The sequence below is a fragment of the Artemia sp. Qi Xiang Cuo genome, chromosome 6 (genome assembly GCF_049724085.1).
Source record: "Artemia sp. Qi Xiang Cuo chromosome 6, ASM4972408v1, whole genome shotgun sequence".
Taxonomy (NCBI): domain Eukaryota; kingdom Metazoa; phylum Arthropoda; class Branchiopoda; order Anostraca; family Artemiidae; genus Artemia; species Artemia sp. Qi Xiang Cuo.
The window spans coordinates 9,414,331-9,441,154 of NC_142799.1; the positions used below are offsets into that span (position 1 = coordinate 9,414,331).

Genomic DNA, 26,824 nt, shown 5'->3' on the forward strand with positions numbered 1-26,824 from the left:
ATAATAAGGGTGTGGGCCAGTAACATAGAGCCTTTTGAAATACATAAATATCAAAATGTTCTATCTTTTATCTGACGTAGTATTTCCTGAACTAGCTAATTGGGTTCAGTAACCTAATGAATAAAATATTTTTTTTACCAACTCAGTCACTGATTAGTGTTGTCCGAGCAGCATTTTTTTTGTTAATTGTGGAGTTTGATGAGTGCTTACTCATTAATTACTAATTAGGATTTTTTGGCTTTTTTATTCTACAAAGTTTTGATTTTATCTGTTTGTTATTTTCATGGCTTTCCACATTGTTTGGTTCTTAGGTTTTGTAGCTCTTCTAATATTAGGTTTATTTTTTCTGTTTACTTTTCACGTCATTTATTTTTATCCGTGTTTTCGTTCAGAAAATGCAAACGTGTTTCCTTCCTTCTTATACTACTGAAGAAGAGAGGTGGTTGTCCTTTCGAGAGATCCGTTATGCTTCGTCCATTATTTTCGTTGGCCTTATAAAATCTTATTCTCGTTTTTCTTTCCTTTGTTATTTTTTCGATTCTTTCATTATATACGTCTATTTGGTGAGCATAAATAATCAAGGTGACATAACTTATAAATCATTGGCGGCGCATAGCGCTGCTTAAGTAAAGAGCAAAGTGGGCTCTATCTATTATTTATTGATTTTTATTGTCATTGTTTTTCACCAAGGCACTTCGTATGGAAGGAGCACAGTTTATATAATTATCCAGTATGATCTTTCCCTATCTCACCCATTATAAAAACCCGGACCGAGGTGCGAGTGCTCCAGAGAACGTTTTTGCAGATATAAACATAAGCGGCATTAGATCTTTTCACGGGTAGACAAAGAATAATCAGCTACGGCACAAGTACTAACAAAACCACTTGGCCGGCTCAACCAATAAGTGGACAATAAGTGCAGAAATAAGTGGGAGGAGCTTTTTGTTCGCACCGAGAATGAAGAGCCAGAAATCATCTGCAGTAAACTTACTATATACAGTTTATATTATATAAAGTGTGGGAAGGAGTTACAGAAACTTCGGAAGGCACTCATTTGACCGAAAATTGAAAGCCCTGCTGCCCTCTTTGAGAGTTAAAAGACACAGATATCTAGACTGTACAATCATCCTAAGAAATATCTTGCACGAAGAGTCTCCACGTATATTAACCTGCTCCCAGTTCCTTTGTTTAAGCGATTCAATGTATATTTCCCAGTTGCTCGATCAGCTTTGAAAAATAGTGCGAACCTGTATTATTTATGATGGCAAAAACAGAAAGAAAGGGCGTGAGCCGGCGAAGTGGTTCGGTACTTTCCCATCTCCCAGATATGACGTATGACTTGAATGACTGGTGGATCCAGGATTCCTAAAAAGGGGTTTGTGTTAAATTTTTAGAAAATACAGACATTTTCAGTGTTAGCTTGTGATTAACGCTGCAACAGGAAAATAGCCGGAATTTCGTATGCAGTGGGAGAGGGATCCGTGATCCCTCTCCCAAGTGGCAGGACTGTTTGAAATTTGCCACAAAATGTTTCACCACAAAGGGGCAACCGAATAGTTTATGCACAGATTATCTATAAGTTTTCAGAATAATATGTGGTTTTAGACAGCAACATTGCGCCATGGAGCGTCAAAACATTTTTCCTCTTTTCTGGACCATAAAAATGTCTTTCGAAATTTGATATAGGACCTTAATTTTTCTTCTAATTAGTGGTGGAATATCCCTATCCAAGAAAATACCATACGTCTGTTAAGAACTGCGTCATGAAATTCTTATAGAGTTTTCAGAAAGAGACATCAAAAGCATTTTAATTTTGTTATAAGAAGAACAAAAAGTAATGCTTGTTGTTATCATTGTTGTAAATATTCTGCCACGATCTAGCAAATTACGTAAAACTTCTCATCAGAAAGCACTTTTTTATAGCTCATTAAGTTAATCCTCACGATTTTTTTCATTATCTTTCCAGTTTCGGGTTATGTACAAGTTTGGTATAAAACTTGGAATGTTTCAGAATTGTGTTAAGATTATTTGAAATCATTCTAGTTACCAAGTTTATTGTCAATTGCCAATCAAACTTTGTTTTGTCCAGGGCATGTTTGGAGCAGAGGGAGGGGGGTATGGCCCCTCACTAGATCCACCAATGGCTTGTTTGCATAATTTGCTCTAGCTTAATTATCAAGCCTTGATATGACATAGCAAAAGACTTTTGCAAACGCTAAAACAAATGATTTTAGTCATGCGCATTTCTAGAATTTTTTTTTTTGGAGAAAGAGTCCTGTTTTTTTTTTGTTTGATTCTTTGCATTCACTTCTTGTTTTAGTTGCCTTGGCAGAATTAGCTTCGCTTTCTAAGAAAATTGTCCTCGCTTAGGCTTTGAGCGTTTGGTAACAGAATTTTCTAATGCCCCTTTCTGCTTTTGAATATCTTTGTCTTTTGTCTTATCCACCTTTCCACCTGTAAAGGTTAAATATTTGAAAGCTTAATAAGAATTAAGCGTAAATATTTGAAAGCTGGATTTGAATGCCTCTTTCTGCTTTTGAATATCTTTGTCTTATCCGCCGGGACTAATCCATCGAATCTGGCTTGAGTGCAAAGACTTGAACTGGGAAGTTGACTGCGAGGACTTCCCCCTTGAACAATTTATTCGGTATTTTTTTTTAGCAAACTTGCATATTATGAAGTGAAATTTAAGAATCGTGAAATCAACAGAAATCACAACCAAGGAAAATAAACTAATAAGTAATTATTTTAGTTTTTAGTAGATTACAGGGTTGCCACCCTGACCTGGAAGAATTTACTAAATCGGAGAGGAAATTTTTTTTTAGCATTTAGTAAAAACAGATGCGATCTAGTAAATTTTTCCTCTCCGATTTAGTAAATTCTTCCAGGTCAGGGTGGCAACCCTGTAATCTACTAAAAACTAAAATAATTACTTATTAGTTCATTTTCCTTGGTTGTGATTTCTGTTGATTTCACGATTCTTAAATTTCACTTCATAATATGCAAGTCGGTATATGCAATCATAATATGCAATCGGTATTAATAAATAAATGAAACCTAAAGCAAACAGAAATTAAAATAAGTCAAACTCAAAACGAGCAGAAATTAATCTGAGTAGGGTTCTAACCCGTATGATTTCTAAAAGCCAGAATATAATTTGTACTTTACTGAAAAAAATTCTTTTAAATATTTTCACTTTTATAACTTTAAGAAATCAAAAATTAATTAAGACTTTAAGGAATAAATATCAGCATATGGATATTAAACTCACAATACACATTTTTTTCAGTAAATTCGTTTGGATTTTTTTCATTAAAGTACAATTATATTCTGGGTCTTAGAAATCATAGGGTTTAGAACCCTACTCAGATTAATTTCTGCTCGTTTCGAGTTTGACTTATTTTAATTTCTGTTTGTTTTGGGTTTCATTTATTTAATACCGATTTGTGGTAGTTGTATGCTTGGTAGATTATTTGATTCTATTTCTGTTTATTTTTAGTTTAATGGAGTTCTTTACTTTTTTTTAAACTTATTTTGTGCAAAAAGTTTTTTTGGTGAATCAAAACAATAAACTATGTGAAAAAAGGAAGTGATTAAATTTCATTTAGCTGCGAGTCTGTATTCATGCCAACCACATAATTTCCCTTCGAGAAAAAATTGATAAAACTATGGAAATGGAATGTCAATGCGAAGCGCCAAACTACCTAATCAAATGTGATCATGTTATGGCATTGTTCAAATAAAACTTATTTTCACCTTGATTATCCTCATAAATTCATTCTTTATTTTTCGATCCATTCTTAAACCAATGTTATCTTTATATTTTGCATTATTATAGCCAGACCAATTATTTTCCTTTTTTATCTATCCAAGGTATTACATTCTTCCTTATCGACCTTATCCCCTAGACGCTCGATTCGTCTTAATTCTTTTCCTGATTTCCAGGCTATGAATACCGATGCCACACACGTGCCTACCCATGAAAAATCTAAAATCGCTTATGTTTCTCTTGTTTTATGTGTTCTACGGAGGAGCTCCATCCCGGTCCAGCTTTGTCTAATGGTTGAGATAGGAGATGATCGTATTGTCTAAATATCTCTTCTCTGGTCAAAGGTGACTGGAGGGCAACCAGTCCCCCTCTTACGCCACTTTTCCCCCGAAGATATTTGATAAAAATTTGAAAGTAATTTTGTTGAGCATAGTTGAAAGGTTCACTAACGATGCATCTGGGGACGATGATCGCCCACAGCGACTGGGGGAAAAGCTGTAAGTTATGCAACTCGTCCAGTGTCTACATACATTATTTATTATCAGGAAATGGGGGTACGTTTAACCCACGGTGTCTAAAGGCCAAGGGATTCAGGTGAAGCTTTCAGGGAATGTTGAGGGGAGTGTCGAACTAGATCAAAATACACTAAGTACATGCACCTTGTTAAAAGGGTATATCTCAGGAATGGCGAGGGGGATGATCAATCGACCAAAAGACAATATATGCATGCTGCTGCTACTGCTACTACTACTACTACTGCTAAAACCACCACTACTACAAGTACTACTTCTATCGCGACTGCCACTAAATCTGAAGATACTAAGGTGAACATTTCAGAAAATGTTGAGGAGGTAGTTGAGCTAAAATAAAACACGCTATATGCATACTGTCTGTCAAAAGGGTGTATCAGCAATACCTCAGGAACGGCCTAGAGTAATAAGTTAAATTTTCCAGGGCATGACGAGGGGGATGTTAAATTTACCAAAAGATAATATGTGCACACTACTACTTCTGCTACTACTGCTCTTACAAAGAGTACTACTACTACTAAGGCTAAGGGTATGAAGATGAAAATTTCAGGGAATACTGAAGGGGAAGTTATACTGAATCAAAACACACTATGTGCATACAGGTTGTCAAAAGCCGTATCTCAGGAAAGTCTTAGGGCAGTGGTTCTTAAACTTATTTAGACACTGTACCCCTTTTTACCAACAACAATTTTTAGATACCCCTTCTCAGTTACCGGTACTAAGTAAACTATGGCTAAAACATAAAAAGGGTGATTTATTTTTTGTTGGCCGGCCACGTTCCCCCTAAAAAATGTTGCGTACCCCCAAGGGGCACGCGTACCACAGTTTGAGAACTACTGGCTTAGGGTATTAAGTTGGACTTTCAGCGAATGATGAGGGGAATAATCAATTGACTAAAGTACATTATGCACACGCTACTACTACTACTACTTCTGCTGCAACTAGTACTACAACAGCTATTACCACTATTATGACTACTACTAAGGCTAAGGGTATTGACATGAAAATTTCAGGAAATTTTGATGGGGAATTTGATCGAAATTAAAGCATAGTACGTGCATACAGGTTTTAAAAAGGGCGTATCCGCAATATTTTAAGGACGGCTTGGATTATTAGTTTGAAACTTCCATGGCATGATGAGGAGAATGTTCAATAGACCAACAGGTAATATGCGCATAATACTGCTACTGCAAATACTCCTACCACAGCTACTGCTATTACCACTACTAATACTCCTACTTTTAATAATATGACTAGTACTACTACTGATAAAGTTAAGGGTATGAAAGCGAAAATTTTAGGAATGACTTGGAGTATTAAGTTGACTTGTTGGACTTGTTAACTTAGTGGACTTGTTGTGGGGGATGTTGAACTAACCAAAAGGCAATATTTATATACTACTACTTTTACTACTATAACTACTACTGCTACCACTACTACTACTAAAACTAAGGGTATTAGGCTAAGGAGGAAATCTAAGGGATGTTGAGAGGATACTGAACTAAATCAAAACACAATATGCGTATGCAGGGTGTCAAAAAGACGTGTCTGCAATGTCCCAGGAACTGTTTAATGGTATAAAGTTGAAACCTTCAGCATATGTTGAGGGGGATGTTAAAAAAAGGGTGCTATGTGTGAAACTTTCTGGGAAGATATACTGCAGTGAGACTTTCACTGCGGATTTTGGGGTGTATGTTGAATTCGAACTATATGCATGAAGGCTGTCATGAGGGCGCATCAGGAAAATTACAAGAATGGCTGAGGATATTAGCCTTTCAGCGCTACTATAACTACTACTATTTCTACTATTACTTATGCTACAACTACTACAGCTATTGCGACTATTTACGACTGACTGCTTGCGTTTATGACTACTTGCGACTGCGAAAGCTTAAGATTGTGACTCCAACTTTTTGTAACTGCGACTATGACTGCTTGGAAATGCGATGGCGACTACATGCGACTGCTACTACTACTATTACTACTGCCATTACTGCTACTTCTACATCGACAGCTACTACTACTACTACTACTACTACCATTGAACTAAATCAAAAGAGTATAAGTACATCAAGATTATTGAAATGGCACAGATGCAGTATCTCAGGGACGAAAGAGTTAAAACTTTCAGGGAAAGTTGAGGGGGATGCAAAACTAACTCAAAATAAAGGTTGTTAAACCAGATTGTAAAAAGGGTGTCTTTGCGACATCCCAGGAAAAAATCTGGGTATAACGTTGGACCTTCAGAGCATGGTTTTGGCAATCAAACAGTTCGTGGTAACGAACTGTAAGTGAGGAGCAACCCGGCTCAATAGTAACCGAAACTCTAAAAACGGAATTTTGATACCAATAGTTACATCAAAAGAATCAGGTTTTTATACTAATTTCAAATATATAACTTTCATCAAGTTTAGTCTGCCCACCAAAAGTTACGCGCCTGAGAAAATTTGCCTTATTTTCGAAAAAAAGGGGAACACCCCCTATAAGATGCAAAACTTTAATAGAAATCCTATCATCAGATTTAGCATTATAAAAATTCCCAAAGTAGAGGTTTCACGTTCCTATATGCAAAAATTTTGAATTTTGTATTTTTTGCAGAAAGAAAGATCACGGATGCCTATTTGTTTGTCTATTTTTTTTTTTTCAGGGGGTGATTGTATCGACCCAGTGGTCCTAGAATATCGTGGGAGGGCTCATTCGAACAGAAATTAAAAGTTCTAGGGCCCTTTTTAAGCGACAAAAAAATTGAGGGCAACTAGGCCCCCTCCAACGCTCATATTTCCCCAAAGTCACCCGATCAAAATTTTGGGATAGTCATTTTGTTCTGCATGGTCGAAAAATTTAATAACGGCCTTTGTGATTAAGGGGTCATTTCTAAAGAATTGGAACAAAATATGAACTTTAGCGTAAAGAGTGAGGTATTGACTAGGGGGCAAACCCCCTTATATACACATTAAAACATATGAATATAGAAGTTCGTTACGTAAGTTAATTCGTAAGTTACGTATATTTATTGCTAACAAAAACTTTCGTAAATAAAATTAAACAACTTTCGAGAAAGCCACTTAACCAAAAAAAAAAAGAAAAAGAAAAATTAATATGCCAATTTAGTTTCAATTATTCATGTACGGTGAGCCAAAATCAAAACCTGCATTAATTCAAAAACGTTCAGAAACTAAATTAAAAAAACCAGTTTTTTTCACTGAAAGAAAGGAGCAACATTAAAACTTAAAACGAACAGAATTTATTCTGTATATGAAAGGGGCTGTCCCCTCCTCAACGCCTCGCTCTTTACGCTAAAGTTTGACTCCTTCTCACAACTCTATTTTTTTTCAACAATAAAAAACTTCAGCGTAAGGTGCAAGGCGTTGAGGAGGGGACACCCCATTTCATATACGGAATAATTTCTGTTAGTTTTATGTTTTAATGTCCCTCCTTACTTTCAGTTAAAAACTTGTTTTTTTATTTATTTAACATTAAACTAAATCGAAAGACACTCTATACATCCATTTTTATCCATAGACCATATCTACGATATATCCAGAACGGCTAAGGATATCAAATTAAAATTGTCGGGGCATGTTGCGTGTGATGTTGAACTAAACACAAATGGAATAAGTGCACCAGAGGTTGTCACAAGGGTGTGTCTGCAATATCTCAGGAAAAGTTAAGGGAATTAAGCTGAAAATTTCAAGGCATGTGGAGGGGGGATATTATTAAAAGTTATTGCGAAATCTCGTCCAATATATAAACAGTAAGTCAACATCTGGATTCTTAGAGAGAAAAGAAGAAAGATTTAAAATATTCTTTTCTTAACCAATGAAAAAAACATGTCAACTAAAACGAACGGAAATTAATTTTAAAAAGCTTTGACCATAAAAGAAGTTTTCCAAAGAAATGTAAAGAGCTACACTACACCAATGATAAGCATTAATTAAGTCAGAACATAATGTGAACTTTGCTGAAAACATAATAAAGTTTAAACATCTTCTATTTTTGAACTTTAATAAATCCAAAATTGAATATCAGTATATATTTACATATATATATATATATATATATATATATATATATATATATATATATATATATATATATATATATATATATATATATATATATATATATATATATAGTCAAATAAAGGGATAAATATAGCAGAATAACCTGAATGATCTATCTGAAAATATATTTTTAGAGGTAAGTCAATTAACTAATTATTTGATTTTTTCAATCTTGAATAATGTTAATAATATTCATACTAATGCATAGTTTAGATTTATGGAAGTGTTTGTCTTTTGCTAAGGCAATCAGGAAAGTTTTACTTCTAAAGCTCCATGATAATATATTCTTGATAATATATTGATAATATATTCTAATATATTCTATAGGGGAACGCTCTACAGATATGTAGGGTACCTCCATAGGAGGCACAGACCAAGGGGGGATCTTGTCCCTGGGGGTCCATAATAGAAACTGGGGCACCCTCGCCCCAGTTTCATAATACAGGCGGAGGAGGAAGAAGGCCCCTCAAATGTACACTCAAAAGGTCCCACTGGTTTGTCCATAAGTCCCATGAGTTGCAAAACTTCTCCCTGTAACGGGTTGAATTGTATGGTGACGCAGAACACCGTCGCAGGTGTATCCTCTATTGGATAAAAACTCCAGCAGGGAGCAATATCCAGGTCTATAGACAGAGTCCTCTGCATAGGGCTGCCTCGACCCTTTCAGGGCACCCGTAAGACCAGGGGCCTTGCGGTCAACTCTATTCCCACTTGAGGAGTGGCGTCCGTAAAGTAAATTGTAGCCTAGTAAACGACACAGCATTCGCACGAGATTCTGACTAATGGACAATTTTTCTAGGCTTGGTATGTTTTGATGGGGGCCTTTGGGCTGAAAATCCTCTTCCTAGCTAATTTATCTATTATGAGTTGCCTCCCCGTAGTAGCACAATGTTTGTAGGCATGAATATATAATGAGTCGGAGGTAATAGACTTGAGGCTGTCTGTGCAGGATCTTGACTCTTGTTGATAGAAGAGCATCGCCAAGTGCTGAAAACCATGTTGTGACCAAGATGGGCCCAGGATTCCACAAAGCCTACATTCATGGAGGTCCCAGGGACTTCTTGCTGTCCGGTTCTAAGCCGGCTTAAGCACTTCGGTGTAGACCTGAGAAGATATGTGATCCCCATCCTACACTGGTATCCGGGATCATTGCTTTTCCTGAGGCGAAAATAATTTCAATGATTTAAAGAACATGAAAATTGGAACTTGGAATGTTACGACATTAAAAAATGACTATCGTATCGACATTTTGACTGACGAATTCAAACGATTCGAATTCGACTTATTAGGGATTTCAGAACTCATATCTCATGGGCAGGAAGCATGAAATTAGGTGATATAGAATTTGTTTACTCAGGCAGGAAGTATGAAGTGCATAGACAGGGAGTAGGGCTCATGATGAATAAGGAAGCTGCTAAGTCTTGTTTGGGCTGGGAAGGTATTAATAATAGAATACTAACTGCTCATTTTATGACTAAAAAGATCAGGGTATCAGTTATAGTAGTATACGCCCCTGTAGAACCGACTGACGGAGATACTAGTGACTCAGATGTATTTTACTTACAGTTACAGGAGAAAATAGACAGGGTCCCAGGTAGAAATATGATGTTTTTACTGGGAGATCTTAATGCCCAGGTTGGTAGAAATAGGGATAGATGGTATCCTAGCCTCGGAAAATTTGGTGTAAGAAAAGAAAATAGTAATGGATACAGACTTGCAATTTTGTAGGTATAACAATCTAGTTATAACCAATACGGTGTTTGGTCATAAAACGGCTCACAAGTTTACATGGTATTCACATGATGGTAAGACAGCACACCTTATTGACTTAGTTTTAATAAACCGAAGATTGGCAGAATCATTACAAGATACAAGGGTATTTAGGAGTGCTGTTATTGATGTTAAAAGTAAAGATCACCATCTAGTAGTGTCAAGGGTTAATTTAAAGCTGAAATTTTGGAAGGGTAACTACCTCCCGGGAAGTTATGATGTTGGTAGACTTCAGGATGAGAATTTGAGAGAAACTTTCCAGGAACAGTTGAATACTAAACTTCAGAGTTTAAAATTTGATAATGTGGAAGATGGTTGGAATAATTTTAGAAAAATAATTTGTGAAGTTGCTGAAGGTGTATTAGGGAAGAAGGCTAGAACTGCAGCTAAGAATATTAGTGAAAAACCTTTATGTTTAACAGAAAGGAGAAAGGGCTTCTACAAGAATTATCTGAGTGATAGATCGTATGAAAACAAAAGAAATGTAAAGGAAGTGGAGAAAGCAGTAAAATATGAACTAAGGAGTTGTGAAGTGGAGGCCATGGATAAAATTGCCGAGGAACTGGAAGATGCAGCTAGACGGCATAATAGTAAAATATTGTACTGGCACGTTAACAAATGAGAGGAGGAGTCAATCCGGACTTGGCCCAGTTAAAGATACGAATGGGGTCGCAATTAGCGATAAGGAAAAAACTAAAGAGAGATGGGCCGAACATTTTGAGCATTTGCTTAACCGAGATAGACTTGCAGGGAAAAATATAGAGAAAATTTAAAAAGTTTGTGATACCTTGGATGTGAAGGAAGATTTCTTTTGTGAGGAGGAATTAGCAACAGTACTAATAGGATTAAAGAATAATAAGGCTCCAGGTGCTGATAGGGTGGTAAACGGGTGGTAAACAAATTTAATTAAGCCACTTTATAAGAAAGGTGATAAAAGTGAGTGTGGTAATTATCGAGGCATTAGTCTGGTCTCTGTAGGTAGTAAATTACTTAGTAATATGATACTTTTTAGAGTGAGAGATGCAGTACAAAAGGTTTAAAGAAAAAAAGATTGCAGTTTCAGAAAGAGCAGAGGACGTGTCGACTAAATTTTCACTCATAGGTTAAAAATTGAGAAGTACCTGAGTTTTCAAATAGCTGTCCTCAGTTTTATAGATTATGAGAATGTGTTTGATTCTGTTGATAGAAGAGCTGTAGTAAAGGTTTTATCCTTGTATGGTATACTAGACAAACACATTAAAGTGATTAGTGCTATGTACGAAAATAACTCTGCTACGGTTAAGGTAGGAAATAAGGTTAGCAGCTGGTTTTGTATTAAATCAGGAGTTAAGCAGGGTTGTGTTCTATCCCCCTTTGTATGGATTATTTTGATGGACTTTGTTTTAAGGAGCACAGGAAAGGCAATGGGAGACCACGGAATCAAATGGGGAGGAAAAAGTCTCCTGGACTTGGATTATGCTGAAGATTTAGATGAAAGCGTGAGCAAAATGAATGAAGTTTTAGAGGTTTTGCGAGTTAGGGGGTCTAGGATTGGTTTGAAAATTAATGTTAGGAAGACAAAGTCACTAAGGCTGGGAATAAATGAAGGTGAAAAGGTGACGTTGGGTAATGAAAAGATTGATCAGGTGGGCAGCTTCACTTACCTTGGTAGTATTATTAGTAAAGATGGTGGGAGCATTGAAGATGTTAAATATAGAATAGCCGAGGCTCAGTGTGTTTTTTCACAGTTAAAAAAAGTCTGGAAGAATAGAAAGATAAGTCTGCAAACCAAGATTAGAATATTATAAGCTACAGTGATGACAGTGGTCAAATATGGCTCTGAAGCATGGACGCTCCGAAAAGCGGATGAAGATTTGGTAGATATTTTCCAGAGAAATTGCTTAAGGATTGTTCTGGGTACCCGGCTGACTGACCGTATTTCAAACAATAGGCTATACGAAAAATGTGGTTCAATACCGCTCTCTAGGGCTATAATGAAAGAAAGGTTGAGGTGGCTAGGGCACGTTGTGCGGATGAAGGATGACAGATTGCCGAAGTTTGTTCTTTTCGGCCAACCATCTAGGGCTAAACGGAAAACAGGTCGTCCCGTCTGGGGTGGGAGGACGTCATAAAGAAAGATTTAAAGGAAGTGGGAGCTTCGTGGGCGGGTGTAAAAAGGGAGGCTTTGAATAGATTGGGATGGAGGAGGAGCGTGCGTAGCTGTTTATATATATATATATATATATATATATATATATATATATATATATATATATATATATATATATATATATATATATATATATATATATATATATATACAGGGTGTTCCAAAATGGCTTACCCCATTTTGTAGTCCCATAACTTTGGCAATCTTTGTTGGAATGACCTCAAATTCTCACAGCTTGTGTAGAAACGTTTCAAGTTTTTGTGTGTAATGTTTGGTATTTCTATCTTTTCAGATTAAGATATTCCGTTCAATTCAAAAGAAAAGGCGTTTTGCGTCTTAGAGTACGCTCGGACTAAGTCACCTAAGACACTGCAGCGTGCTTTCTTCACAAAATTTGCAAAGAAGACACGAACTACAAAACAAATTAGGACTTGGCACCAAAAATTTCAAGAAAACGGCTGCTTATGCATATTTAAATCGCCAGGACAGCCATCAACATCAGCAGAGACAGTGGAGTAGGTTCGTGAAGCCTTCCTGCGTAGTCCTCGGAAGAGTGTTAGAAGAGCAAGTGTGGAAACCCACATTCCACAAACAACAGTTTGGCGAATTCTGAGGAAACGATTGCGATTTGAACCTTAAAAGCTTCAGCTCGTTCAGGCCTTGAGGGAAAGTGATAAGCGAAAACGTAAAGAATTTTGTGTTGAAATGCTAGATAAACTCGAAGAAGACGATTTGCTTCTGAAATGGCCACCACGATCACCCGACCTTTCGCCGTGTGATTTTTTCCTCTGGGGCTATGTGAAAGGACTAGTCTTCGTACCTCCTCTTCCAGCTAACATTGAAGAACTGAAACAGAGAATTACAGCTGCACTGGAGACTGTTACCGAAGACATGCTACAGCGAGTTTGGCAAGAGCTCGAATACCGACTCGACGTTTGCAGAGTCACAGGCGGCGCTCATATTGAACATTTATAAAAATCTGTCTTAGAACCAACAAATATTTGTACTTATTTTTGTAAATTTAACCAATAAAACATATGACCTTCAACATAAAGTGTATTTAGTTTCATTAAGATCCATCGAGTAGTTTCCGAGATATGGGCATTTAGAATGGGGTCAACCATTTTGGAACACCCTGTATATGTCAATTTACATTTATTTGTTTTTTTTCCAGTGATTTTGATTTTAATGTGATTTTTTTTTTACTAAATGAGAAATAAAAAAAAATAGCTCAAAATAAGGATTTATTTTCAGTAAAGTACAAATTGTATTCTAGCATTTAGAAGGGATGGGGTGGGGGGGGGGCGTCCGCCCTACTCTTCTTAGATTCTGCTCGTTTTGAGTTTTACTTGATTATTTATTGTAATTTCTGTTCGCTTTGGGTTTCATTTATTTATTGACAAATCAAGGAAATTCAAATCCTAAAATCCAGAAAGTTGTGAACTGCGTTGCATTAGAAGCAACCGGCGATTTGAGTACAACGCAAATGAAGAAAACTTCGTATTAACGAAGACAAGGGATTAATGCCCACCCCCATCTTAGATTCTACTTTTGCTCTATTGAAAAACTATTCTAAAAAATGTGCTCCGTGCTAAAAAAAATGCGAACAAATATTTGTTAGCCTCCTATTTGAATTTTTCCAGAAAGTTTCCTCCCATAATTTCGGGGAGGGAATTCCTCCTTATCCCTCATGAAAGTCTTTAAATCACATAAAAACTTATTTTGAAACAAATAATATCTTTCCCACAATAATAATCAAATTGTTCATGGGAGTAAAGAATGACCCTTGTTAACAATGTGGAGTTAGAAAGCTAACTAGTTTTGTTTAAAAAAAAAACAACTTTAAGTAAATTTACTTGTTTAATCGAGGTTATCCAAAAGCTAACAAGGTCGTAATATTCATTTAACAAAAGTACAAAAATTTCGCGATATTCGAGAAACAGCGGAATTTATGAACCAAGAAGTAGAATTGCTAAAAAAAAAGAAAAAAGAAGGTAGCCTAAAAGCCCTGTGAACTTGCATGTATCAAATGTTAATAGAATTCGTAGTTGTATTACAAAGTACGTCTTAAAACTCAGTGTTTATGAAAAGGGACAAATACTAACACATCATCCAGTATTTCATAGGCAGCGCAATAGCGCTGCGTAAGTAAAGAACGATGTTGGCATAATGTGTTATTTATTTTTTAGTTTGTTTGTTTCCTTTAGACCAGGGCACTTCGTATCGAAGGAGTTGTCTTAGAACGTTCGAAAAGGGCTCTTTCGATTGGAAATTGGAATGGCTAGTGCCGTTTTTAATACCCGACAGTGATTGGAAGGCAAATAACACCCCTTCCGCGCCCACCATTTCCCTAAACACCTCCAATCAAAATTTTGAGATACCCATTTTGTTCAACATAGTTGAAAGATCTGGAAATTATGTTTTTGAGGACACTCCCCCCACAATCCTCAGGGAAAGGGCTGTAAGTTCTGCCCTAGGGGCATATAAGGTTTTTATAGAAAGTGTTGTCGTAGAAACTTCAAAAAGGGCTCATTTTATTGAAAATTCAAAGGACTAGTGCCTTTTTTAATAGACGAAAGTGATTAGAGGGCAACTAAACCCCCTCTCACGCCCACCATTTGCCCAAACATATCCAATCAAAACTTTGAGATAGACATTTTGTTCAACGTAGTTGAAAGTTCTGAAAATTAGGTCTTTGAGAATGAAAACCCCCTACAACCCTCAGGACAAGGGTTGTAAGTTACGCCCTGGGGACATATAAGGTTCTTATAGAAAGTGTTTTTGTAAAAACTTCAAGAAGGGTTCATTCGATTGGAAATTGGAAGGGCTAGTGCCCTTTTTATACCCTAGTTTCATCTTTTATGTCTATATTTCATTTTTTACATTTTTCTTTTGTATTTCTATATAATATTTGTATTGTGTCCTTTGTAAAGTAGAATTGCCAAGGCTCAGGGTTTTTTTTCACAGTTTTTGGAAAAACAAGAAGACAAGTTTGGGAACCAAGATTAGAATAGTGGAAGCTCCAGTGATGACAGTGATCTAATATGGTTCTAAAGCATGGTTGATCCGAAAAACGGAGAAATTTTTGCTAGGTGTTTTCAAGAGAAATTGTCTACGGATTGTTCTGGGTACCCGACTGACTGACTGTATTTCAAACAGTAGGCTGTAGCAAAAGTATTGTTTAATCCCGTTTTCTAGGGCTATAATGAGAGAAAGGTTGAGATGGCTAAGGCATGTTCCGCGGATGAAGGATGACAGATTGCCAAAGATTGTGCTTTTGGGTCAACCCTCTAAGGCTAAACGGAAAGCAGGTCGTCCGAGGTTGGGGCGGGAGGATGTTGTAAAGAAAGATTTAAGGGAAATAGGAGCTTCCTTGGAGGGTGTAAAGAGGGGGGGGCTTTGACAGGAATGGTATGGAGAAGCGTGTGTAGCTGTGTTGGCCTTGGGCGGATTGATGCTAAGGTGAAAGTTATTATTAGTAGTAGTAGTATATGTATACTCTTTTGTATTCATAGAAATCTTGTTTTGAGATTCTTGGTTCCATCAATAGGACGATAGGACCACTAAGGGGAAGGAGTAGATAATATTTGAACCAAAGAACTATCAAAGGACTGGACAAGTGACCTCCAGATGAAAGATATATAGCTCTAGCACCGGAGCAGAGGCAAATGCGTTTCCACAGATATTCTGGCCGTTACTAAATTTGACCCAAATTTTATGATATCCATACAAAATGAACAGTTATCATAAACAATTATTTGCAAACTTCTTTATTTTATAAGCTTTATGGTCTAATTTACTCAAATTCTCCGAGTTCAATACGGAACTAATGAGATGGGTTGCAATTTACTTCCTATCCTTTTTTCATTTGGAGGAATATTTATGGCTCAACGTCAAGAGAGAAAACTCTAAACACTAAAATAATATTCTTTTGAAAAAAAAGCAAATAGCGAGGTTAGATGCTTATAGGAGCTGAAAGAACTCAAAATATGAAAAGTCCCATCACACACCCTCCCCCGCCCCCCAATTTAGCAAATGAAAAAGCTCATTTCGACAATCATAGGTAGCGCAATAGCGCTGCCTAAGAAAAAGAACGATGTCAAACCCTAACAGGAAAATCGGACAAGGCTGAGTGAGGTATCCAGTGAAACATTGACATCTAATACACCACGCTATATCCGGAGGTAGGCGATAACTAAATTTGATCCCCTCCTGATTTCTGTTGCCTGTAAATTGGTTTTCTAACTATAAAATCCAATTGGTTTTTACTCCCCCCGCTCTAAGTTACTTTTACTCCCATTGAACACTTCTAGGATAAGACCAGTCTCTACTCTCTTACCAAAACGCAAGTTAAACTTCAGCTACACTCCAACCGAAGCTTAACCGAGTGGAATATCAAGAAGAATTCAAAAAAGAAAAACAATTTAGAACGAATTGCACAACGATAGACATAAAAGATAAACGAACAAAGATTGCGGATGGGCGCAATTATGGATGGGATTTCACACCTTCAGCATCTCCTGGTCACTGAAGTCTGATATAAATTAAACTAAATTAAGGATAAAGAGTAGCAGGAGCGGATCCAGGATTTTTTTTTTGGGGGGGGGGGGCACAAAATAGGTTGATCAAAAAAAAAAGTTAGGGGGGAGCGCAAAATAGGTTGATCCAACAAACTTGCGTTAGGAGCACGTTTAATTAACGCAAACTTGAGTTAATTAAGTAAATTACACAACTTTAGACTACGCTAGGGGGCGCGCGCCCCCTTTGCCCCCTGGATCCGCCACTGAACAGTAGCAAACAATAGTGATAGAAAAGTAAACTTTAGCATACAGAGCATGTGTTTTTTTTTCGGGGGGGGGGGTTCAAACCATAAACTAATTAGTACTTAAACGAAAAAATATAGAATGTACTCTGAATATAAGTGGGGCTGCTAACCTCCCCGTTCCTCGTTTTGCTCAAACTTTTAACCTGCGCATCCAGGAAAGTATTGTCGAATATAATAAATATAAATAATTGGAAATTATAAGTCTTGTATTTATTGACTGCATTTCAAAACATTTGGACTGAATATAGCTTCATTTCAGGCAATACTTCAGACCATCAAGATGAAAAGGTTAAATTTTAGCGTGTGTTAAAAGGGTTTGGCAAAACCCCTTCATATTTATGGGTCATATATATTTTGGAAAGCTTTATCTTTAACTAAGTGATTATATATGTGATGAAGTGTTACCTGTGTCCAAGATGTTGCATAAGCAACATCTAATAAATGATACTCCGGTAACAGAAGCTCAGAATGACATAGTATATCCACCTGAAATTTAAAGACTGAAGATAATACGCTGTTTTTAAAGAGAAAAATAATTTTTCTCAAGATTTTCCTTGAGGTTAAATACAAATTGATTCATTGGAAAAAAAAAAACAAAGAAAAAACGCTCAAATAAATAAACGTGTCTAGGAGATAAAGTGGAAGAACGTAAAGACATTTCGCATTTCGCTATAAGAGTGTTCCACTATGCATGCATGCCTGAAATGCTTGTGGGCCCGGTTTTCGCTCCTTATGTCAGGATTTTTATATTTGTGTACTTTTTAAGACGTTTTGACTTATTCCACTTATGATTTTCAAGATACCTTGCAAATTTGCAGTCAATGACCATGTGTTTTACACCGTTACAATGTTTCATTAGAAACCTTTGTTTTCTTTTTCTCTTTCATTATTTATGCTCTTCTTGTGTCTGTTTATTAACTATATTTACGGATTTTATGGAATGTTTTATTTGCACATCTTTATAAATGTTACGGTACTCTAGAGCTCCCGATTCATTTTATGTTTCTGGCATGCATATTCTTTCTCTCTTTCACCAACACCTGTAAGAAGCTTGACTATGTTTGTTCAGCACGAATCTCGGGTTTTCATCTCCGACACAAAACGAGAGCAGCTAAGTGATTTTTCTCTGAATTCTGGGAAAGTAGATTTCAGCTTTTAGTTTTCTGTCGTTTTTTCAGATCTTCATCCAGGCTGTACAAGTTATGGGGAGACCCGCCAATCAATTACAGAAAGTTCGGCTAAACAAACTAAAAAAGTTTATGATGGATAAAATAAAAGTTTTAAAAAAAATTTATAAGGAACATCGCTGTAGCCTAATTCCAAAACGCTAATGAAGATTTTGAAACAAGATCAATGAAATCTTAAAATATGATCATTAAATCTGAATAGCTCTCTGGCATAAAATGGGAGAAGTCGAATGGTTTTTCTAAGATTTCTGGAAAGTAGGTGTCCGCTTTTGCGTATATCCGACTCTTTTATAATATCTTTTATTATAAAAGAGCCGGATAAACGCATTTATCTGTAATATCTGTATATCTGTAATATCTTTTATCCAAGCTCTGCAAGTTATACCAAGATTGCCAAATCAATTCTATACAGTTTGGCCACACAAATTAAACTACATTGGACGACATAGGGCGACCGTCTAAGGTATTGCATCCCCTTAAGACAAGGACGTATTCAGGGAAGGGGGAAGGTTAGGAGGTTTGAACCCCCCCCCAAATGTTTGTCACACTCGAAAAAAACGTGACAAATGAATGTTAACAAATTTTTGATGAGCTTTTAAAGTTTTTTTTGTAGCCCCCTTCCCCCAAAAATTCTTTTGTAACCCCCCGTGGAAAAAATCTTGGATATGGCCCTGCATTAAGAAGCACAAATTTTTTTGTTCTTTATGTTTCTCTTTTTTCTTTTCGTTGAAAAAGATGCAGATGAGTGAAGCTGCTGCAAAAATCTGAAATGTTCAAAAAAGTGTCTCTAGGGCAATAAAATTCATAGAGCCAAGGGAGCAATGGTCACAATTTCTGCAAATATCCTATTTAAAAGCAAATGCTTCATAGATAAATTTTAGTAGAAAGGCAGGCATGTTACATCTTGTTGATATCAGCATCATCCAAGAATTTTGACCAGTTGTATATTTTTAGGGCAGAGCCCACTCAAAAATACAGACTGGTGACCTCGTCTTTTAACAAGTGACTGTTCAAGAACAATTTAAGAAGTGAGGTGACCGCCCCAAATCAAAGCACGGTACTATCAGACATGATATTACGTTTCCTTAAAAGTTGGTACCTATAACAGGGACATATGCAGCTAGGGGAACTCGTCCTCTCTGCCCAAAAAACAAAATGTTCTTAAGTTTTATGGATAGTTCTTATTCAAATTATCGAACAAAACCTACTCTTTTATTACTCTCCCCCCCCCCTCGAAAAAAATCCTGCGTACGTATCTGATTTAAGGAAATGTTATACATTTATCAAACAGTTCGATGGTAATCAAACAGTTCGTGGTAACGAACTGTAAGTAAGGAGCGACCCGGCTCAATGGTAACCGAAACTCTAGAAAACGGGTTTTTGATACCAATAGATACATCAAAAGAATCAGATTTCAATGCTGATTTCAAATATATAACTTTCATTACGTTTAGTGCTAGCCATCAAAAGTTACGCGCCTGAGAAAATTTGGCTGATTTTCAAAAAAAGGGGGAAAGACCCCCTAAAAGTTATAGAACCTTAATGAAAATCACACCATCATATTCAGGGTATCAGAGAACCCTACTGTAGAGGTTTCAAGCTCCTATCTACAAAAATGTGGAATTTTGCATTTTTTGCCAGAACAAAGATCACGGATGCGTTTTTATTTGTTTTTTTGTTTTGTTTTTTTTTTCCACAGGGGTGATCGTATCGCCCAGTGGTCCTAGAATATCGTGGCAGGGCTCATTGGAACGGAAATTAAAAGTTATAGTGCCCTTTTAAGTGACAAAAAAAAGGAGGGCAACTAGACCCCCTCCCACGCTCATTTTTTTCCCAAAGTCACCTGATCAAAATTTTGAGATAGCCATTTTGTTCAGCATGGTCGAAAATATGATAACTATGTCTTTTAGGATGACTTAACCCCCCGAAGTCCCCGAAGGGAGGGCTAAAAGTTATGAACTTTACCCAATGTTAACATATAGTATTGGTTATTGGGAAGTATACAGAAGTTTTCAGGAGGGTTTTTTTCTGGTAGTGGGGGGGGGTCGGGGTTTATGTTGGAGGATCTGTCCATGAAGGAAGTTTTCATGGGGGAAGGGAAATTGCCATGAAGGGGGCACCGGACTTGCCAGCATTATTTATTGGTTATTGGGAAGTATACAGACATTTTCAGGAAGGATTTTTTTCTGGAGGGTGGGGCTGCAGGAGGGGGTTACTCGGGAGAATCTGTCTGTGGAGGATTTTTTTTTGGGGTAAGGGACATTTCTATGAATGAGGTGCTGGATTTCCAAGCATTATTTAAAAACGATCAGAAATTAAATTAAAAAAAAAACAAGTTTTTTTCAACTTAAAGTAAGAAGCAACATTAGAACTTAAAACGAACAGAAATTATAACGTATATGAGGGGGTTCTCCCCCAAGTCAATACCACGCTCTTTACGCGACAGTTTTTTTTAGTGATTTCAAAAGAGCTATCTATTCTAATTAAACGGCCTTTGTGATTCAGGAGTTTGTGAATTAAATTTTTTTTAACTTTTAACGTAAAGAGCGTGGTATTGACTAAGGGGAGAACCCCCCCCATATACGTAATAACATATACGTAATAAAAAAAAACAATAAAAAAACAAGCGATACGGCTCAATAGTAATCGAAACTTTTAAAAACGGAATTTTGATGTCAATAAATGTATCAAAAGAATGGGCTTATAATGCTGATTCTAAATATATAAATTTTATTATGTTTAGTATTACTCATCAAAGGCTACGAGTCTGAGAAAATTTACTCGATTTTTTAAAGAGGGGGGAAAAATCCCCTACAAGTGAAAGAATTTTAATGAAAATCACACCGTCAGATTCAGCGTATCAGAAAACCCTACTACATAGGTTTCAAGCTCATATCTGCAAAAATCTGCAATTTTGTATTTTTTGCCAGAAGAAAAACATACGAATATAGAAGTTAGTTACGTAAGTTAATTTGTAAATTACGTCATAACCAAATTTAGAGACATCCATTTAGCAAAAGAAAAGTAAAATATTTATGCAAATTTTGTTTACTTTTTCAATAACGGTGAGCAAAAATAAAAGCTGCATTAACTAAAAACGATCAGAAATTAAATTTAAAAAAATAAGTTCTTTAAACTGAAAGTAAGGAGCGACATTAAAACTTAAAACGAACAGAAATTATTCCGTATATGAAAGGGCTGCCCCCTCCTCAACGCCTCGCTCTTTACGCTAAAGTTTGACTCTGTCTCACAACTTTATTTTTTAAAACAATAAAAAACTTTAGCGTAAAGAGCGAGGCGGTGAGGAGGGGACAGCCCCTTTCATATACGGAATAATTTCTGTTCGGTTTAAGTTTTAATGTCGCTCCTTACTTTCAGTTTAAAAAACTTGTTTTTTTATTTAATTAAAATCAGGAGCAAGGAATATTTTAGTCTAGTCAATTTCAGAGTTCGGGGACCCAACCTCTTCTCCACCTTTATAGGAGAAAGTTAGGTATGTCATATGTATAAATCTCGGCACTTGTGTCTTATATCCACCACACTCAAGTTCTATCTATCATAATAGATAGATACCGACATTTAATAAAGCTATATTTTAATTAAATATTTAGTTGGTATTATGGTTATGTTATATTAGGTTACATATTTAATAGAAATGCGCTCTGGGCGGCGCTCCTTCTATAATTCTTTGTTGTAATTTCCATATTTTTGTAACTAAACTGTTATATTTTCATCATATTTTGGTATATATCATTATGACTAACCTAACTTGAATTTTTGAGTGTGTACTACATAACAAATAAGTACCTTAAAATACACCTACATTGTAGTTTATCTCTCTCTCACATTTTATTCTCTCACAGTTTATCTCTCACATTAAGCTGATTATCACCAAGTACATACTGAAATACAGAAAGAAGCTGTTTCTACTCAGACCAAGAACTTGAGCGTGGTGGCTATAAGACACAAGTACCGCAATTTCAATGTTAGCATTGATATGAATTTCAATTTAGCCTTCCCCAGAATATAGAGGGTGTCGTAGAGAGGTCATGTTCTCTGAGAGAGAACCTGAGAGATCATGTTCATTGAATATAAAATTATAGTGACAGTTTGGACGCACTTAAACAGATTGAACAAAAACAAAAACAGCGGACACAACTTTGATCGTAGTTCAAATGTGAAGTAACCAAAGTTAGAGCAGATTTGCGGTTTAGAAAACTGTTATCTGTGGTTGCAATTGGCAAGTACGACAGAAAATGCAACTGTCTCAAAGTAAAATTCATTAAGATCCATTCGCAAGACGCCCATCAAGTGCCATAAAAGGAATCCACGGAATTCTGTCAGGTGTACCCAAATTAAGCATCAATGATGTTTACAACCCGGGTATGACTGAGAACTGGTTTAATATAATAGATGCTACATGAGATCAACTGTACACATATGGCTAGTTTACACTAGATTTTTAAGGCTGCTAAAACGATTAGCCAATGAAAATAGACATAATAAGGGGTTTCACTAACCTTGTAGCGATGTTCTAGATCATATTTGAGACGAATGAACTTTTGCAAATGGCCGATTGTCACGGCTGCTGGACAATAGAGATATCTCTTGCCAAGAACCTAGAATAAACAGATTGAAATATGGATTCAGGTGTTATTGAAGTAAATTGAGTTGTTTACTTACCATATTAATTAAATCTGTAAAAAAAAAGGCATTGAAAACATACTGTGTATTTTCTCTATTTTACCAGTACTATAATCTTAAGTGTCAATAATTATTTTACAACAAGAACGATATCATTAAATGTTAGTTTTTTCGATACTAATTTGAATAAGTTCAAAATGGAATGTACTTGCTCAAAGCAGTGGCGGATCCAGGGGGGCGAGGGGGCAAGCCCCCTAACATAGTCTAAAGTAGTGTAATTTACGTAATTAACGCAAGATTGCGTCCATTAAACTTGCTCCTAACGCAAGTTTATCGGACCAACCTAATTTGTGCCCCCCCTAAAAATAAATCCTGGATCCGGCCCTGGCTCAAAGACAAATCATCCTTGCTCGAAGACCCATGCAAATACATATAGCACAAAAAATATATTGAATTTTCACAGCAGATGGTCTATATGTGCGAAAATTTAGACAAGCAATATCTCTATTTCTTGCACTTAGATACTTGTTTTATAGACTTCGTCATTTTGATTGGTGTACGTTGCGTACGACTCCAAGCACGATTTGAGTATTATGCTTTTGACATGACCATTTTCTAGTATTCCCCTCTATACTTTGTTTTCTAGCTTAAAAAACAAAAGAAAGGGTGTATCCCATTTGAGCGCTTTCCCATTTGAGCGCCATGGCGCGCAAATGGGAATTTCCTATTTGCGCGCCGTATTTTAATTAGTTCAGTTGTGTCCCATTTGAGCGCCAGATAATTAGGTCAGGTGACCTAATTGCGTAAGCGATTGCACAACCGTTTACCCACAAAATGCAATAGGATTTAGTGTGGGAGCATATTTTTTTACCCTCTTATAACAAGTATTTAATGATGCCAGGAACAATATTTCTGGTTAGTATTAATAAGTCAGTTTGACAATGAAGAGCTCCAAGAATAAACAACTGCTAGAACACGACGGTTTCGTCTACAGATTCGATAAGCCGATTTCTGGAGGAAGAAAGAAGAGCTGGAGATGCATGAAGAAGGGATGTCTCGGGCGGTTACACACTGATTCCAGCGACGGCTCACCAGTTTCAGTTGGTACGCACGACCACAGCGCTGATCCTCTGCAGACCCAGCAGTACAAATTCCGGTCAGACCTTCGAAGCGAGTCAGCCCGTACTACTCGTCCGATTCCCGCTATCTACGACGGCCAGGTCGCAAGTGCTGCTGCCAGTGGGCTGAGTGCTTTGCCTCAGTTACCCTATAAGCACGTGAAGTCGTCCATGTACAGATCACGAAACAAGCTGATACCACCACTGCCCGCTGATACTATATCCGTACCGACGCCCTTGCCCCAGGCTTTCAGTGAGACGTCTGCAAACCAGAGATTCCTCCTCTTTCAGCTTCAAAATAACGCTGCGATTTGCTTTGCAACCGACGAGTCGTTAAGTCTGCTTGAACGAAGCCCGGAATGGTATATGGACGGCACCTTCGACTCAGCTCCTTCCCCATTCGGCCAGTTGTTCACCGTTCACGTTTTCTTCGGCGACAAGCAACTTCCCGCTGTCTTCGTGCTCATGGAGAGCAAGTCTGCGCAGCTTTACAACGACGTCTTCAGCGAGCTGATCCTACAGGCTGCGATGAAAGGAGTGACACTTCGCCCGACGACCGTCGTCTCTGATTTTGAGACCGGTCTGCTGACATCCGTGAAGCAAGTTTTTCCGGCCGCCAAGCACCGTGGGTGTTACTTCCACTTTTGCCAAGCAGTAATCAGAAACTTGGGGCGTCACTCAGTCCGTGAGCTGTACATGACCGATGCAGACTTCAACCTCTACGTTCGAAAGCTTCTGGCTCTGGCGTTCCTACCTCCAGCGATCGTCAGAATCAATTCTGGTCCAATCATTTCTCACATCGTTCGTACCTGGCCTTCGGCTCGTCCGTTTGTCACTTACTTCAGCCGTCAGTGGTTCGACCAATGTCCTCCTCATTTCTGGTCAGTCTACGGCATCCAGCGAAGGACAAACAACGACCTCGAATCATGGCACATGCGGTTTAACCGAAGAGTCGGTCGCTACCACCCGAACTTGTGGCAGTTTATCTCTTTCCTGAAGGAAGAACAAGCAGTCGTCGTTTCTGCACGGACACAGCTACTCCAGGGTCATGTCATCCATCGGACGAACAAGAAGTATGCACGGCTGAACGAACGACTCGAAAAGCTGTCGACGGAGTACAGGGCTGGAACTCGAACAGCAGACGAGCTTCTCTTGGGTGTCGCACATAACATTTCGCCGGATGTGTGATATTAGCAGTTTTTGTTTGTATTTTTACCAATATATTAATTTGAATTATCCGTTTTTGGCACGATTTTTGGGTGATTTCGTTCCATTTCTAAACGATCGTTGTGAAATAACTCTAAAAAAAGAGCCGAATATTTCGACTTGACGAGCAAGCCTTCTTCAGCGGCAATCACGCTTCATCCACGCTTCATCCACCGCAAAATCACAATTTTGGGTTTGGCGCTCAAATGGTACTCCGTGGCGCTCAAATGGGAACAAAATTCCGTGGCGCTCAAATGGAACAAAATTCCGTGGCGCTCAAATGGGAAAGCGCTCAAATGGGAACACCCCAAAAGAAAAAGTAGGCGAGTTATATGAAAATTGAGCAAATATAGAAATACCCGTCAAATCCTGGAATTTTAAGAGATGTGGAATATTTTTTTCTAGCGCCCTCATTCCGTGTTTGTTTCTGTTTTTCACTCATTTTCAAATAAACTTGTCACTTCGGTCAATTATTGGCATCCTTGTCACATTATCCCATCCCCCCAAGATTTTGCTCTAAATCCGCTCTTGCTCCTGTACAGTTTCATGGATGGGGTTCCGAAATTTTCCTGCTCCCTTTGTGTGAGATTCTTTCAAGAAATTAGTCAACATTCTTAAATGTATGTTTTATAGGTTTCATTAATAAAACTGGGTCGCCTGGGAAACACTTGTAAATTTTATGACAACAGTAAACACCGTTTTGAGGTTAATTCACGTGCACCAGGACGAAGAGAAATTCCAGGTCCCGTCCACATATTCGAAATCGAAAAGTATACCTTTAGACTTCAGAGAAGGGGCCAGTTATAAATCCCCCGATGTAGATTCCAGTAATTCAGCCATTTTTTATTCTTTTATTATTTATTTTATTTATTATTTTATTTTATTTATTATTTTATATTTTATTTATTATTTATTCACTATTCGGTTCTTAAATGGTAGAATGCCACCACATAAAGAGGCGCATATTATTTACTTTAAACTAAGGATTTTGAATCTATAATCAACATACTCTGATCCTACCCTATATAGTTTTATTTATTCCTTTTAAATTCAATTCTAAGTATGAAGAACAACATTTCTGTTATCTTGCGAGCATCATTAGCGCATCAGCTTCTTTTGACTACTTGTATTCATTTTCTTTAGTTTTTTTTTGTAAGATTTTTATAATTTACAATACATGATTTATGTAATTTACAAGAGATAAACTTACAATACATTTGCAATGTTATAGTTTATAATACAGGACAAGAGCAAGTTTTTTTTATACTTAGAAACCCTGTTTTAGTAATTTAAGGATTACCAGGTCATATATATATATATATATATATATATATATATATATATATATATATATATATATATATATATATATATATATATATATATATATATATATATATATATATATATATATATATATATATATATTTTTTTTTTTTTTTTTTTTTTTTTATATATATATATATATATATATATATATATATATATATATATATATATATATATATATATATATATATATACTTTGTTCTTATCTTGTTCAAGATTAATTTTACAAAACT

The 26,824-nt window shown here is 36.7% G+C and overlaps 1 protein-coding gene across 2 annotated transcripts in view; it reads right to left on the reverse strand.

Annotated features, from left to right (window-relative positions):
* The window catches only part of LOC148950844 (uncharacterized), an 84,854-nt gene that overhangs the window by 8,395 nt on the left and 49,635 nt on the right, over positions 1 to 26,824 (reverse strand). For both annotated transcript variants that reach the window (XM_089090039.1, XM_089090040.1), the window contains exons 7-8: positions 22,815 to 22,913; positions 17,513 to 17,593 (exon numbers count right to left, since the gene is read on the reverse strand). In XM_089090039.1, coding sequence (XP_088946165.1) covers positions 17,513 to 17,593; positions 22,815 to 22,913 — 180 coding nt within the window. The remainder of the gene's footprint in view (positions 1 to 17,512; positions 17,594 to 22,814; positions 22,914 to 26,824) is intronic.